This window comes from Acipenser ruthenus, chromosome 7 (genome assembly GCF_902713425.1).
Source record: "Acipenser ruthenus chromosome 7, fAciRut3.2 maternal haplotype, whole genome shotgun sequence".
Classification (NCBI taxonomy): domain Eukaryota; kingdom Metazoa; phylum Chordata; class Actinopteri; order Acipenseriformes; family Acipenseridae; genus Acipenser; species Acipenser ruthenus.
Genome location: NC_081195.1, coordinates 46,422,409 through 46,440,531, shown reverse-complemented (window position 1 = coordinate 46,440,531; position 18,123 = coordinate 46,422,409). Strand labels below are relative to the sequence as shown.

Genomic DNA, 18,123 nt, shown 5'->3' with positions numbered 1-18,123 from the left:
CATTGTAAAAAACTATATCTTTGGATAACAAAAATAATTTCCTCCATTCTATGCAGTTGTTGGAAAAGTTACATTTTCAGCAGATTAAACATTTTAGACCACATAAGCTATTTTGGTTAAATTTTACCACACAAAATCACATCCTTAGAAACAAAATCAATTTGGTTGATTTTAAACAGAATTACTTGCATATAAAATCATTCAGACCTCCAGATGAATAATTTGTATTCTCATGGCATTACACTACACCATCCAATTAGATCAGTTTGTAAAGCAAGGGTTAACAATATTTTTGTAATTGTGGAAAAGCAGGTGTAAACGTCCTCGAACTGCTGTGTGTTTTGTTCACAGAATAGGAGTCTACTGCACCAAGCACCCATTCATTGAGAAAAGTATTTAAATTATGATTTGTTTATTCTATAGACAAAACAGGGCCCAGCACTAATTTCAAGTCTGTTTAAATTGCTCTAGAGGGATATTTGGACCAAACCTCCACATTTACAGTATACAACACAAATGCCTCCATTTCAGTCTCAGACTGTATAATGTTACTTTGTTGAGTTGAATTGATGCAGACCCTTAATATTACTATAAGTCACTTTATGAGCTTGACATGAACCTACGTTGATTATCTGCTGCCTCAGAAACACATACTTCCGTTACTATACCTCTTTCTACATTACAGAAAGCTGATATTTTAGCCTTTTAAGCAGTACTTGGATATTTCATATTTAGGTGTTTGGGTCTAGTCTTATATACAAGAATATTGAAAAAGGAAAGTATCACAAATTTGAATGTATCACAATATCCCCATCATTCAAGCAGGTGTTTATTGAGTATCTGAAAAGGGTGTCTATACTTATGAGCACCAGTGTACATGGGAATAGGCTCGTAACTGACTGCCAATACATTAAGCCACCAAGTTGTCTTGGAATAAATCAGATGCAAGTGTAAGGGGTAGAATTTAATTATGTCTTGTGGTTTCATTATACAAAGAGTGGCATCTACTTCAATGATCTAAAACAGAAACATATCTTAATGCTGCTGTCCTTTAACTTGGAAACCCCATCTCAATAAATCACCTCTGGAGGAAAAGCACTAGCGGAGGAATTATTTATATCACTGCTTATAAAATGCATGTTATTAGTTTAAACCAACAGAACATGTTCTTTGGCCACAACTGTCCACACTGCAGGACACAGTGACTACAGACAGGCTATTGGGGGGGGGGGCAGTTTCCATCTGGGAAGGGTTTTTACAGTATTTTGAAGCAACATTAGCAAGGGAGGGCAAACATGAAAACCTAACCTTTGCCATCCCCTCAGTACCTCCCATGACGTGTAATGAAGCTGGCCTTACTGAACTAACATGAATTTAAACAATGAACAAAATCATCATGTCATAAGAAAATACAATAAAATCCATAAGATGTAGAATTAAATGGAACAAATTAACAAATTGTTAAGACACCAACTTAGCGTTTACATTAATATGTGATTACTATGTATCGATTGCACTACTTGATTTTAAAAAGTGCCAGAGTATATACACTGAAAGTGTGCATGTGAAAGTGTGCATGTGAAAGTGGGTCTAGGTCACCAACATACCCTTCAGAGGATGTTACATGGCCTACTAAGAGTTTACAGGAAGGTGGAGGAGGACCCAACTTTCTCACATTAATGCAAACAATGAATGCATTTTAGAGTTTAAAAAAGCTTAACCAACCATCCAGGAGCCGATATTAGAACAGCAAAATATGAAAGTTACCTGCGGATTCGAGGCGGCTTCGGTGGAGGAGAGTCCCCTTTCTCCACATCTAAGGAGCTGGCAGTGTTTTCAGGACTAATCTCATTCTGAAGAAAGAAAACAAAAATAGTACTTTACATTAGGATAGGGTGTGCGAAGTGCTTATGACAGTTAAGAATTAACCCTATAGATTATAAATGCACGTCAGCTAAAGTGTTTTTTGCCAAAGGTATTTTTATTATATATTGTGGAACTTGGTCACATTTTTTAAGGTCTAGTCTACAAAACCACATTCAGCTTGCTCAACCTCCAACATTCTATTCCCAGAAGATAAAAAAATAAATAAAAATAAACTTGTGATGTAAATATGAAAGGTCTCATGACTTCAGTCACGCTTGTTAGAAACTTAACTCTTTCAACACTGCAGACCGCTAAAGACATCTAGGTAAAATAACTTCACATCACATACTTTGTCCTCCTTTTTGGGTTTTTATTAGCATTCATGGTTTTAAACTGTTAAATTGACAATAAGAATAAATTGGAAGAAGAAAACATACAAAAGCAGCTATTTTTCTATCCCATCATCAAAGTCAAGAATTTTGAATTAGAATTTTTTTTGCTGGCTTTCTTCTTTGTCTGCTTTGACACCCACACATTCTGAGCATGATTTCACTGCCCCAGCACAATCCAGAAATAGTAAACAGTACAATCCAGAGCTGGCTTCTGAAAGACAGTCTTTCACTCCACAACATTTTTGCTTTATATGCATCATACACCAATATAAGTTTAATTATTCAAAATAAACAAAGCATTTTACTGTAAAGACTCATCAGCTCATAAATAAGCTACAAGACATGAGCAACACACAATGTTCTATTTGTTTTATTAAAACCACACAGCAGTGTGGAGTAGTGGTTAGGGCTCTGGACTCTTGACCGGAGGGTCGTGGGTTCAAATCCCGGTGGGGACACTGCTGCTGTACCCTTGAGCAAGGTACTTTACCTAGATTGCTCCAGTAAAAAAAAAAAAAAAAAAACCCAACTGTATAAATGGGTAATTGTATGTAAAAATAATGTGATATCTTGTAACAATTGTAAGTCGCCCTGGATAAGGGCGTCAGCTAAGAAATAAATAAATAATAACCTAAAACTAAACCTATGGTTAAAAAAAGTGTATAAAGATCCCAAAATTAGCAACACTGGCTTCTTCAGAGATTTACATGTTGAGCATATTTTCTTGCTATCTCTGCACTACTGATTAGAATACACCTGCATGTAACCTTTGTCGCTGTTACACAACCAAGACACAGTTGATGATCAACACAAATTCATATCATGTCATTAGCATTAGTATTTGTGCATAGCTTATGGGCAAAATAATACAAGTTCTGAGAAGACAAATAAAGTTCCCCTCCCCCTATCTTTCTTTTTTATTGGTATTTTACCAATGTTTTTTATTATTATTTGTTTATTTAGCAGACGCCTTTATCCAAGGCGACTTACAGAGACTAGGGTGTGTGAACTATGCATCAGCTGCAGAGTCACTTACAACTACGTCTCACCCAAAAGACGGAGCACAAGGAGGTTACGTGACTTGCTCAGGGTCACACAATGAGTCAGTGGCTGAGGTGGGATTTGAACTAGGGACCTCCTAGTTACAAGCCCCTTTCTTTAACCACTGGACCACACAGTCCAGTGGACCACGTAGTCAGTGGTCTTTTTAATTAATGCTGGCATATATCAATACTGTTTAAATCATTAAAAAAGAAGGAACATTCAAGAAAACCAACACAGTATGATTCTGTTTCTAGAACTAATTAAAACATCAGGTTTGGTTCTATTTGTAGTATTTAAATAGTGGTAGTATTTAGATCAATTGAACAGGGGGATGGTCCCTAAGCAAAGAAATACTTTATTACTTAATGGTCTTAAAGCATTGCTTCTGGGTTTGTGTTCCCAGAAACGTGATTATTCTTAGTTCTATGCCTCTCCAAATTAATTGTCACAAATCCTTCTGAAGGAGGAAACCAGCCTCAGCAGATGGCAGCCTGCCACAGTTTTCTGTGACTTGTGAAGTTATTCTTCATTGCAGTGCACATCCTGCCTTTATTCTCACTAAAATTCTGCATTATTCAGGGGGCTGGAGACAAGCTGTAATAAAATGCATTCAAATAAAGTCTGTTCTTTGTAATTTTACTTTAAATATATATTTAAAAAAGTTAATTGAAGATAAGACTAGTTTTCTGCAATGGAACTTTGAAAGAATCACAGAATCTAACTTTTGTACAAACTATAAAGACCCTATGTCAAAGCATGTGGTCGTATAATTCATATGCCCAAATTTTAAAGCAATGTGGCAGTAAGACATTTTTAAAATACAGTTGCGTACCAAACATACAGCACAATTGCTGGAGATGCTTTAATTTTCATGGGTTGTTCCCTGGCCATAACAGTGGTAAGTAAGTGAACAAACATGTAGGGTAAACAAATCTAGTTTAAAAAAAAAAGGTCCCGAGCGGCTCATCCACTGGGTTTGCAGGATGATGCCGGTTCGCGTCCAGGCTCTGCAGAGAGGCAGAACATTGCTGGGGACGCTACTACAGCGAACCCTACTGGCCAGACACCGAACACATTCAGAGTGGATAAAAAGCAGGGCTGATCTCTGTTCTCCGGGATCAGTAACCCGCCCACCTCTGCTCTGGATTGCTCAGCGTGAAAGCGATTCTGGCTTTAGGCACGTGAGATTGGAGGACGTCTGTGCTGTGTGGGGACCCACTGCGGTAAGGAGGAAAAAGATAATGGGCATTTGCAAATTGGGGGGAAAATAAAAACTAATAATAATTGGTCACTAAATTTATTTTAAAAAAATAATAATAATTTAGGCAGGGATCAAAATGTCACTTACTATACCATCTGTGATTTTCTTTGCAGGGCCTTCATACAGCTGTATCTGCTTCTCAAAGAGTTGTGCGATAGCTCGATGGACAAGCTCATACTGTTCCTATAAAATCGATAAATAAAAGGTATGTAAGCCAGTGGGACATTTAGGAACCAAAGAAACATGAAAACATTCTTCAGTGGTGACACTTGGTACCTTCGTTTGTACAGCGGAATGCCTTTGCGTTCTCATTTCTTGAATTAAATTGAAGACATTGAACTCTTCTGGAATTTTCTAAAACACAAGAAAGCAAAGAAATCTATGACTATTCCAGAGCAGCACAGGGCAAATGTCAGATCTAAAGCCAAAAAATGGTAATAAAAGAGGTATAAATGTTACAGCACAACTAAATAAAGTAAAAATACTTTTTTGTTTTGGTTTTTAACCCTTTGCAGTCCTATGTCGGACCATGTCCAACATTACAATTTTCCCTTTCCGGCCCGATGTCGGACATCAAAAAGACGTCACGCATAGGTCTCTAGTCGTTTTTTCTCCAGAAAAGCCGAGAAAACCTTTCAATGGCCGATTGAGACCAATAGGATCGGAGAGAAGCAGAGGAAAATAAAAAAAAAAAAAGGGGGACGGATCTGCGCAATACACATAGTCCACCACAGACAAACAAACAAGATAGCTGCTTCCGGATTCAGCGCTCAAAGAATATCACGGACATTTGCCAAGCTTTTTGAGATGTTATAGTAATAAAATAATGACTTGGATCACATTATGGAGGAGTTTGGTGATAAAACGAGTGATCAGGAGATGATTTATCAGTATGCAGAACTATGAAGAGGTATGTGAAATACAGCGAACAAGGGGTGGGGCGGGGCTGGAGATGCAGTTCTCTGTCCTGTTGATATGCAGTGCCTTTTAAACCTGTTTTACTTTGAATACAATTACTTTTAAACAGCGCGTGTAAAATTAACAGCGAGTGTGAAAATAAATTGGACCTGACACGCATGACAGGCGCTGAATAAATGAACCGCAAAGGGTTAATACTGGAAATGAAGAAAATTAACAGGAGAAAATGAACCAATGTTAGAGCCATTGGCTTAAGTAAATCAGAACAAAAGAATACGGCTGCGTGGGGTTTAGTGACTAAGCATGGTAAATTAGATACATCCGGAGCATATGTATCCTGAAGCTAAACTGCTGACAGGAACACTAAATGGCACCCAGTAGAATTCCTTTGCGCTGTTGTATGTTGGAGTTTCCCCTTATCAAAGCTAGTGGGGAAAACAGTGCTGTCATGCTACAGTCACCAATCAGCATCAAGCATCAATAGAGGAGATCCTGAAACACTATGCCTTTGGCACTCTCAACTTTCTACTGTAAGGACACAATGAAAAAAGGGAAAGAAGTACAAGAAACACAAAAGGCATTGACAAAGACTTCCCATTAAAATGCTTGTTTAACTTTATAATGAAGTTTCCTTTGTAAAACTACTGCCCGACAACTTGGGAGAAGAAAGCGGCATTCTGTTTGTGGCAAAGAGAAAACATCTTTGGATTCAAACTCCGATTTGATAGCTTCCGTACCTCAGCTTTAAGCAAATTCCATGTATAGTCTATGGCACAAATTGCACCTGTTCTTCCACAGCCAGCACTGAAAATAGAAAGGGAATAAAAACCTATTAGCGCTATCATTAATAGAACAATTAGATCATTAAAAATAGTTTCAGGGTCTTGTACTAAAAAAATTAATTTAAAAAAAAAACACACAACAACTGGGCACATTGAGTGGAGGAATGATCTTTCCTATGTAAACAGCACTCTGCAGTACTCTTGTACAGTACTTACAAACTTGCAGAGCATGCATATTGCTCAATTAAATTATCATAATGTTAACCAACATATACTGGTATTCTTTTTTATGCTTTGGCATGCATGTTTATCACACTACCACAACTATTTTCAAATATACATGTATATATTATACTGTATATTTACCATCATTTATATAAATTGAATAGACCCCACTGAATCTACAGAGATCAACATGAGTGTAATAATACAGTATTCTTTATTACTAAAGAAATGTCAGCTCTGAAATCCTTAAAAGGCATGGAACAATGTGAACATGTGGCTTTAATCACAGAAATAACTAATCAATTCACTGCCAACTTGAATGCTCTTTCTGGAAGTAATTCATTAAATAGCAAAGCAAGATTACAAGGCTCCGATCTTTATGAACTTACGTTAGAGCTTATTTAGATTGTAGACATTACATCATTGCTTTACCAACACAGGGTGTATTAATTGAGTTACCGTGTACAACATTACACAGTCAAGAACTGGTATTTACAAACAGAAATACTGTATTTCCAACTTGAACAGAAAAGATTGTTTTACTTCAGTTCTGGGCTCCATAAATACTGTATGCTACATTTAAAAGAAGCTACAGTATATATATAGCAAACATGCTATTTTTCTCCTTCCATTCTAACAATAAATAATAAAACAGACACTTAAGCAAATCCCTTGTAGTTAAATGCATTTACCTGCAGTGTACACAGATAGGCACGTCTTCGTGTTCCTGGTATTCCCGCATTAAACTGATCATATCCAAGATGGAATCAAACGATGAGGGAACGTCATGGTCAGGCCAGTTCACATAATGAAACTGGTATATTCTGCGTGATTCCTTGAGGAAGAACAAGAAAAGCATATTTCATTTATGCCCCACAATTGCTCTAAGTGAGTAAGCACCTTCTATAGAGTGCTTTTTTAATTGAATTTACTTATGGCAGTGTTACAGTAATAGCCACTTTTTTTTTTTTTTTTTTTATAAATTTAGTCGTTGCCAATTATTTGTTATTATTTTCTCCCCCAATTTGGAATGGCCAATTATTTTTAAGCTCAGCTCACCGCTACCACCCCTGCGCTGACTCGGGAGGGCGAAGACGAACACACACTGTCCTCCGAAGCGTGTGCCGTCAGCCGACTGCTTTTTTTCACACTGCAGACTCACCATGCAGCCACCCAAGAGCTACAGTGTCGGAGGACAACGCAGCTCTCTGGCAGCTTACAGGCAAGCCCGCAGGCGCCCGACCAGACTACAGGGGTCGCTGGTGTGTGGTGAGCGGAGGACAATTGAGCGCCGCCCCCTGGAAGCTCCCATCCTCAGTTGGCAAAGGAATAGCCTGAACTCGCGACGTCGAGACTATAGGGCACATCCTGCACTCCACGCAGAGCGCCTTTACTGGATGCGCCACTCGGGAGCCCCTAGTAATAGCCACTCTTAACCAACATAAAATGACATTATGGATTTGGTATACATACACACACAAACCCCTTTTATATCACCTCGCTTAATATCATACCCAGTTTATTATCATGATTTGTCAAAAACCACTCGCCATGCACCATAGGTTCTTTGAGAAATTTCCCCTCGTAATGTCATCTCACAAACCCGCTTATTGTCACGTTTTGTGCAGCCTGTCAAATGCTGCGTGGCTGGGCTTTACTAAGTAACCACAAGATATAATTAATTTTCAAAGCAAGCAGGGCCACAGAAAATTCACTGTACCTTTTGAAGAAATTCACGAATGACAATAAAAAAAAATTTAAATACATTTCACGGAACTGCCATTTTATTTTTAAAAGTTTCTATTGTAAGTTGCCTAAAATTAATAACGCATCAAAAAGAAATCACCAAGGTTGAAACATTTTAACATTTAATGGTAGCTACTGAATCAACATTTACATTGTAACGTTTAAAACAATCTTTTAAAATGTAACAAACAAGGGTCATTTAAATGTGTTGGCTGAAAAAAAGTAACAAGCAGACAAAACTGATTAAAACAAAACAAGTTTGAATGACAAATTCGGCAACATTGTCGAGTTTTGTAAACGTTTAAAACTTAGGCTATGTTCATACAGTAATTAAACAGTCTGTGCTGTACAGCGTTATGCTGACTTTGAAAAACAAAATGTTAAAAACAGGGTTAAGTGCAAGTGACAAAACTGAAACTTTGTGTTTTTCTTTACACACACTAAAATTATATATGACATTTTAAAACCACATAACATCGTGCTACTTGAGCGAATCAACCTATACAAAATAATCGGAAGAACAAGCACAGGAAAAACAAGAAATAGTATGCAACTTTTTATCCATCTAGTGTGTTGTGCACACACCCCCCCCCCCCCCACCCCCCACCCACCCACTCACTCACACCCTTTGTTTGTTTATATGGTGTGCATATAAACAAACAAATATTGCTTTCTTAAATGTAGGTTGTGGGGTACTTTATGAAGCAGAGAACTTAATTAAAAAAAAATACTCACATTATTAAACTCAGCTAGGAGAGTTCTTATGAAATAGTCAGTTCTAGCCTGTTCAGCCTCCTTAAAAACAGAAATACATAAGAATGTTAAATTCAAATATCAATGTCAATCAAAAACACAAAAAATATAATTGTTCTACAGAATGATTCCCTTTCACATTTCAATCTGATAACTAAATTTATAAAACTACAGTCCAGTGAAGTTTTGAAACCAAATCATATCTGTTCCCTAAAAGATATCTTGGGTCATTCATTCATATACTGAATTGAGGAAACTTGATTTTTTTTTTTTTTTTCATAAACCCTTTCACAATTGTACCTTAAAACTACAGCAGACCTTTCAAAACAAGCATGCATTTTGTCACTTGTTACAGCCCATTAGCTCCTTTTATGTTTCAACAGATAAGTTAGATTGTGTTGGGAAAGAGTGCTGACCTCTATGCAAAATTAATCATGGAAACTGAACTTTGCCTTACAAAACCAAAACAGGTTACTTCCAAACTATAGCTCATACTAAATTCAATCTTGTGTCACACTACATGAATGCAGGTGGGAAAGCCTAAAGATAAGTGTTCAAGCTGCCCATCCAGCTAAATTAAAAAAAAAAAAAAAAAAAAGTGGTTAACACCAATCTCCCCACATCATTCATCATCAACTCTTAATTGGCATAAAACAGCACAGGCAAATATATCCTGAATTGTGAAGGGTCGGTAACAAGCATGCAAGACTTATTGTAGTGAGTGCAACAAACCACAATGCAATACATACAAAATGTGTTCAAACTGCTGTTACAACCACATACTACACAATGTAATATGTTGTCATGAATCTGTAGAAGGCAAAACTTTATTCTAAATACGACAAAAAAAGGCAATAAAATATGAGTAGTGGTGAAATGGTGAAAAAAAAACAAAAAAAACTTACACAAGAAATCTGAAATGGTCCAAAAGATAAGGGTTCATCCCCATAAAATGGAAAGTACCGCTCACATTTTTTCTACAGAGAAAAAGTATTTACAGATCTGAATTAAAACATTTTCAAGCTGTTACAAGCTGCACTAATGATTCAGTATCGTATCTTTATCAACACAGCATCGTATATTGCGGTATCTTCGAGAATGTAATGTAAATGCTGTGTTGCAGTCAAACAGCGCTGAACTAGCCTATGTTATGGCCAAGGTAGAAAAACATGCACATCTTGTCTATGAAAAATAGGTAGCCTTGCATGGTGCAGATCATTTCGGAGAACCTTTGAATTCAATATTTTTCAGGTCATCATGCAGGACGATCACAATTTCAGATAGATGCAATACAAAAAGACTTACCCTTCCCATTTCAAATTCTCGACATGCCATTACAATAATCTGAAAAAAAACATCAATAGTATAAATTAGTGACACAGTGGTGCCCAGGCCATTAGTATTTGACATCCTCTATTAAATGTAAATAATATGGAGTAACATGTTTTTATTTTATTTTTTGTCCATAACCAATAACTCCAGTTCTGTATAAAATCAAACATTGCAGAATCAATTTGCAAGAGGTATGCAACAGTTATCAAAATCTACTGACAAGAGTGACCAAAGATATCCACTGGACAAAGGTCAAACTCAAAAGGTGTTTATATATTAGTTTATTTCTACTTTGGACTAATGTAATGGTCAAATTAAATTCTTATGGTTTACAGCAAAGGATCAAAAAACAAAACGCTGGCATTCTCTCTCTCAAGACAGCACCATGTAGTGTGATCCCATTTCACAAATAGGCCTAGGCTTTTTTTTATTTTTTTTTATTTTTTTAAAGCAATCAGGTCAAGCTTCAGTTTTCTGGCTAATGCATTTGGGCTTTCTTGCTTCATGAACTAATGTGCTGCCTCACCCCTCATCTGTGTATTCATGACAAGTGCTAACTGTTTAAAATTACTTACTGCAACATTATATTCCCAGATCATCCTCCAGAAATCTATTACTGTGTTGGCCAGCGGCCCTTGGGTTGCAATGTAGGCTTTTGGCCCATGCACTCCCTGGAAATCAGAATGAATAGAGAGGGGAAAAAAGAAAAAAACATTAAAAAAAAAAAGATAGAAAGAAATGCAATTCAGAAAAAAAGTATGTAACAGGAAAAATATAAGAAAGTTTAATGTGGCAATGCTGGAATGTATTACTAGACAACAGTGTAAGCAATAGGAGCAAAACCTGATCAATCTCATACATTTACTAAGAGTAACCTGAACCAGACAATGCTAAATCTCTAATTTCAGAACCTCAAACTCATCTGAATATCATTCGACTAGCATACACTGTAAGCAAAAACATATCTAAACATTTAAAAGCCATTACCTTAATAAAGTTAGCATTGATGTAATCAGAGTCCTGAGGGCAGGGTTTTAATGTTACCTTTACCCTGCTGTGGTCGACTGTAAAAAAACAAAAACAAAAACAAAGTAAAATCAATAAATGTCACTTTTTGCTGAACAGTAACTCCACCCCTTTTTATAATTCAAGAGGTCATATGCAGACAAAATGACCTCTACAGTAGCGCATGTCCAAGCTAACCAGCAGTCTTAACCAATATTTTAACTGCTGTGAAAGTTAACATATCTACCGTACTTCTCAATTCATATGGGGGGGTGGGGGGTGGGGAGTGAGACAATACTTACAAGGCAAGATATCTTTATATCTATTCCTTTTAACATTTTCTTCTTTTTCTCCAACATTGGTGGGGTAAATTTTTTCAGTTCTATATTTGGTGGATAATCTTCGTAATCTCTGTAATATATAAAAAAAAATAAAAAAAGTCAGTATACTTTTGTTTAACTTTGTAATTTAAAATACATGCATTTAACTGGGAGAACTTTGCCTACAGTAATACAGCAGGTCACACCACTGTCTGCCCACTATTATACTCGGATCCATTTACTGTAGCCAACAGATGTTTTTTTGGGGGGAAACACTTCTGTATAATGAACTGTAACCATGCATGCTTTGTTCCCCCACTAAGCCTTACACGCATTCTGACATCAATCCAACAACATGTTCGGAAGTTATACTTTCAGAGAAAAAACAAATAAGAAAACTTGCAACAGTACGAGTGCTGATCCTGCAGCTCACACAGAATAAATGGGAGGATGAAAAATGCTGAAAGTGTTACGAGAAACTAACTACAAAACAGTAACAAAACTATCTCTCCGTACAGCATGCAGTTGTTTTTTTGCATGCAGGTGTTAAAGAACATAGGCGTTTTGGTTTTGTACTCCCATGTTATGTACTGTAGATACAGTAGCTTGTCAGTTGATAACATTGTGCACTAAAGGTACAACCAAACAAAAAGGTGATTCATTATAAAAAGACTATCTTTATTAAATTCCATGTTTGAAGAGAAACACTGAACATTAGAATGGTAAAACAAGCAAACATGTGGCCAAGACAGAGGCTAAAGATCCTGACACAATGAGACAGTTCAAGCTACGTTAATACCTGTGTACTACTATCACTGCATTCAATTATGTGAAGAGGGTCAATCTGACCTTGCAAATCCCAATACAGAGATGTAAAGCTCTAAACATAACAGGCAAGCTAATGCATGACAGCTGAAAATTGGACACTGGGAGTTTACATTACCTGTCCTCCGAAGATGGATTGTGTAAATACATTAAATTTAGACATTGTGTTGGTTCCTACCACAGAGAAAGCAGGAGTGTGTTCAATAGGCAGAGCGTTCTCTCGTAACATATGTGAACAGTTATTGAACGGTCTGTTAGGAGCGAGCAGTTTCAAAATAGCAAGCAAGATAGCACAAGCGATGTTTCTTCCTGAATTTATGGAGGATTTTACAGAAATTCAGCTGTATAATACTTCTATTGCAATAGCTTCGAGAGCAAAAGACATGGTAGTAGCGGCAGTAAATGAGAATAGTAGGGACCATTGAGGATTTCACAAATATCTTTACTATGCAAAAAAAGAAAAATACTTCTTCCACTTCTGTTATAACTTTTTCACCGGGTACAGCAACAGCACTGCCGGTGTCATGTCAAATTCCGCCCCACACTCCTCTATAAATGTATATAAACGTTATTAATACATGTTAAAACAACGACCATCAGTTGTGTGTAAAAATAGATAAATTAAATCAAAATGTATTCTAGGCTGTTTTTTTTCAATACAATATTACAAATATGTGAGCTATGCATACATATTTCAAACACAGTATATCTACACACATGCATATACATGGTTTAATTACTATATAGGGGTTTCAACCTTGACATCTTCTATTGATCAATTAGTTGTCTGATCTACGATCGATTCATTTTTGTTTTGTTAATGCAGCAGAATCCAAGATGAATCCTTGGATTGACACAGGATATCTTACTATATACGATCATGACAGGTTAACCGTATATAAATCAACTGCCACATTGAGATTTTAAACTAAGACATATGCCACTTGTATTAATTGTATTATGTATGCGTGTGCAAGTCAATGTGTGTGGGCAGAGATGTCCATCCACTTTATAATAATTGCCATTTCACTTACACACGGAATCCCTTGCAAATGAGTAGTATATATTAATCTGTCCAATAATATTCTAATGTAATGATTAACCAGTGTTTGCATTAGTGTATAACTATACCCCATACACGTCCTTTTTTTTTTTTTTAAACTTTCACAGGATCTATGTGAACGTCTGGCGCCCCGATATGTCAGTTGAAATTTGAAGCTACAAGCCTTTGCCGACAGAGATAAAGGTATTTGGATCTACGTTTGAGCCTTGTTTTGTCCCTTGCTTGGTTGTCCCTTATTCTAGTATTACTTTTTAGTTGTCTTTACTCCACATTGCAAAATACTGCATCAATATCTTTCTTCAAATTTGCAAAAATGTTACTGCATGAAAAACTAGTAGAAAATTTAGCAAAATGTTATCAAACATACGTTAGCTAACGTCGAGCCTTGAAACATTGTTCACTATGACGGGCGTTGTATGAGAAAAATTCAACTTAAAAAAATGTATGCAAAAGTTCCTTTAAGACGTGTATTCGAAAGGTTGTTAAGTGAGTTATTAAATTTATTTTTTAAAAATGTAAAATTACCAATATTTTTTGTAAAGTAATGAGACTTTTTGATGTAGCACGAGACAGGAGTCAGATTTCTCAAGTTATAAAATTGTCCATGTTTCTTTTCTACTAAAATAGTCAATTAAATATTATATTATTATTTTTTAAATATAATATTATTTGCTACACATGTGTTGGTAAACAAGTCCATATTTGGAAAAATGTATTTGCAACCATCGCACTAATATTGGAGGTCAACAATGTTTTAACCTCCAGCGAGGCACCTCTGAGCTTGACTCGCAAGCGTTACGAAGCGCTCGCGAAGTGCACATCGTTCAATAGGAAAAGCCACATAACACTTTGGGGCACGACTCTTCACAACCCTCCCCCCTCCTCCTCCCTCCTCTATCTCCTCTGATGACTTTGCCTCCTTCTCTTCTAAAATCTCAGATATCTGCAAACTCTTTAACACCTCTTCTTCCCCCGCACCCCCTCCTGCTCCAACACCTAAACCCACTGCATCCCCTACTAACTCACCCTCCTTCTCCACCTTCTCACCCCTCTCAGACTCTGACCTCTCCTCCCTGCTCCAGGGTCACAAACCCACCATGTGTGCCCTGGATCCCCTCCCCACTCACCTCTTTCAAGCTGCTGCTCCTGCTCTACTTCCCTTCATCTCCTCCCTTCTCAACACCTCTCTCCTTTCTGGTCTCTTTCCCTCTGCCTTCAAACAAGCCTATATCACGCCCCTCCTCAAAAAAAAACCCTCGACCCCACCTCCCTCCAGAGCTACCGTCCTGTCTCCCTCCTACCCTTCCTCTCCAAAACCCTCGAGCGGACTGTACACCGCCAGCTCTCTGCTTTCCTGTCCAACCACTCTCTGCTCTACCCTCTCCAATCTGGCTTCCGCTCTGCTCACTCCACTGAAACCGCCCTCCTGTCTGTCACCAACTCACTAAACTCTGCCCGAGTTGCCTCTCTCTCCTCTGTCCTAATTCTCCTCGACCTCTCTGCTGCCTTTGACACTGTATTCTTTGACACACTATTCTACTATCCTCTCTTGCTGACCTGGGAATCTCTGGCACTGCTCTGGCCTGGTTCTCCTCCTACCTCTCCAACCGCACTTACCAGGTAACCTGGCATGGAGCAACCTCCACACCTCGCCCTCTCTCAACAGGAGTCCCCCAAGGGTCAGTCTTGGGTCCTCTCCTGTTCTCTCTCTACACCCGCTCCCTGGGCCCCCTCATCGCATCCTATGGTTTCTCATACCATTTCTATGATGCTCAGATTTTCCTCTCCTTCCCCACCTCTGACTCCACCATCCCCTCCCATATCTCTATCTGTCTGTCTGCTATCTCCTCCTGGATGCACTCGCATCACCTCAAACTCAACCTCTCTAAATCTGACCTCCTTTTCTTTTCCTCCTCCTCCTCCCCCTCCTCCTCTGATCTCTATCTCTGTTCCTCTGGAATCTACCACACTCTCTCCCTCTTCCTCCACTAAGAACCTCGGAGTCACCCTGGACCCCTGCCTCTCATTCCCAGCACATCTCCACTCTGGCACGCACTTGCCGATTCTTCCTGAGCAACATCCGAAGAATCCGACCCTTCCTCACCAACTACGCCACCCTACTCCTGGTCCAGGCCTTGGTACTCTCCCGCCTACTGCAACTCCCTCCTGGCTGGCCTCCCTGCGTCCGCCACCCATCCGCTCCAGCTCGATGTCAGGACTGCCCAGTCCCTGACCACATTCCAGCACCTCCTCAAGACTCACCTCTTCAGAAAGCACCTGTAGAACTCCTCTGTTTTTCCCCTGGGACACTTATCACCCTTCCTTTAATGCGCTTTACTTGCTCTTATCTGCCCCCTATTTTACTGCATTTAATCCTGTACTTTAGAGTACTGTAATCTGCCAAGTGTTATTTAATCTGTAGTATTTTGTATTTAATAATATCCTGATGTAACTATCACTGACACTTATCTGCTGTATTATTGAATCGTATTTTGTCATACTTGTACTTCAACCAAAGTCATTGTATTTATCTTGCTCTTAAATTGTATTATTACTTGTACTGTGATTCTTGAAATGTATTTGTTTACGACTGTAAGTCACCCTGGATAAGGATGTCTGCTAAGAAATAAATAAAAATAATAACAATAATAATAATAATAATAACAATAACAATAATAATCATCATAATCATACGGTACTCCCACTCCAGTAAAATACCACAATAATCCAATTGATCTATACTTGACATGTCAATTAATTCTCCTGTTTCCAGGTATAACATGGTATAACAGTTTCACTTTGAGCAGCAGAAACAGGACTAGTCTCTCTCAGAAGCTTATTATGCTGTGGTTTGTTTTACAAGATTTTTTAGGTCAATTTCATCAGTACCGGTAACAATCGAAACTACACAACATAGTAAATTCTTGGTCGATCCGTTTTAGGGTGCTACTAAACTTAAGGACAGTGAGAAAACCCTATTCTGTTGAAATGAAAACCTGCCCTACACAATTCAATGTGTCCTTCAGTTTAGTACAACCCCAGCTTGGTAAGAAATTGAGAAATTCAAACACTCACCAGAATTACTGACACTACAGCAAAACGCACACATAGGCACTGTACTAACCCTGTACACTGAGAAACAGAGCTCTTCATGTAGATTCCCATATATTATAACAATCTAATGTTGCCAATTGATTTTAATAATGCCTTTCAAAAAGAGGCTACAATGCTACATGCGAGTCAGAGATAACAATCTAATCTCCAAAGAAAGCTCATTCAGCTGATGCAGTACTGTATGGACTCATTATCTGTGAGTAACAGAGTACAGCAATCCACTTGAAGAAAAGAGACTCAACAGAATTACAGTTAATAGAATACCAGAAGAGGAGTAGATAAGGAGTTAAAGATTGTATTAATCTGAAATCAAGTCCTTGATGGGCTGTACTCCAATATCTAAACATGCCAAAGGAATTCTACACAACCTACAATGCTGGTAGTGGCACCACTATCTGTATTGCATGCTGAAAGTCCCCTTGTTTTATCAGAAATAAACTAAACCAACCACAGCATTCAAAATGGGTGAACTTATTTACAGTAATTACTGCTGCAACACACTTTGGCTGCCTTTTTAAAACACATTCTAACTGGTTTCACTTCCCTGGTAAAATGAATGCAATATATTGGTAATTGGGAAAGCACAACAAAAACTAAAATCTGATTTGTATTGAAGAGCCTTTGGTTCTACTGCCGCCTGGAAGTCTGTATTAGCCAATGAAGCTCAAACTCAACATTAATGCTTTAACGAGGTTACTATTAACAAAACACTGGTAAACAATGGATTTGTTTATCAGTAATGACTCATTTTCCAGGTTTTTTTTTTTTTTCTACCCAGAGAACACACAAGAAAGGCAGCACGTAAGGGGTGGGGTACAACGAACATATCTACTGTCAGATCCACCGCCTTTATCCCAGTAAAGGGCATGACAGCTGAAACAGTGGATTAACTTCAAATAAAATAGTCTATAATACAATGATATTCATGAAACTGTTCCAGAACGTTACAAGTCAAGTCTACTTTGTGAAGAGGGCCTTCTGATTTTAAACCCAAAAAATAAAAAAACCAACAACTGCAAATGGGAAAACAGTGAAAGCAGCAGCACTAATAGGTTTAATACAGCCCAGGGACATACTGTGCAAGTGAAGAGGACGGTGAGAAGATACAGTAAAATATGTTATCATAGAAAGTGGCAGGAACACAAAATAACACAATTCATACTAAACAAACATATTTCCTGCCTCACTGTGTGAAAGCTTGCCTAGCAAAGAAATGAAACATTTCTCACAGGCACTCAATCAATCAAGCTGAACCACCACACAGACTACTGTGCAGTAACCATGAAAATAGAACAAACTATCTACAGGCTACAGTGAACCTTTAGGGCTTTAATTTTTTTTATCTGGAAAACTTTAATGAATACAATATTTTATAGACTTTATATACAAAAATGTCAGGCAGATTATAGTTTACCATATCATCCATCTCACGTACTGGTAACAGTCAGTCATAGCTTCAGAAAACATTTGCACAAGC

General features: G+C 37.8%; 1 protein-coding gene across 1 annotated transcript in view; it reads right to left on the bottom strand.

Annotated features, from left to right (window-relative positions):
• The window catches only part of LOC117416004 (tyrosine-protein phosphatase non-receptor type 12-like), a 53,932-nt gene that overhangs the window by 11,398 nt on the left and 24,411 nt on the right, over positions 1-18,123 (bottom strand). The window contains exons 2-12 of the mRNA XM_034027004.3: positions 11,627-11,735; positions 11,307-11,383; positions 10,895-10,990; positions 10,293-10,331; positions 9,893-9,964; positions 8,970-9,029; positions 7,181-7,323; positions 6,219-6,285; positions 4,840-4,917; positions 4,651-4,746; positions 1,768-1,853 (exon numbers count right to left, since the gene is read on the bottom strand). Of these exons, the coding sequence (XP_033882895.2) occupies positions 1,768-1,853; positions 4,651-4,746; positions 4,840-4,917; positions 6,219-6,285; positions 7,181-7,323; positions 8,970-9,029; positions 9,893-9,964; positions 10,293-10,331; positions 10,895-10,990; positions 11,307-11,383; positions 11,627-11,735 (923 nt within the window). The remainder of the gene's footprint in view (positions 1-1,767; positions 1,854-4,650; positions 4,747-4,839; positions 4,918-6,218; positions 6,286-7,180; positions 7,324-8,969; positions 9,030-9,892; positions 9,965-10,292; positions 10,332-10,894; positions 10,991-11,306; positions 11,384-11,626; positions 11,736-18,123) is intronic.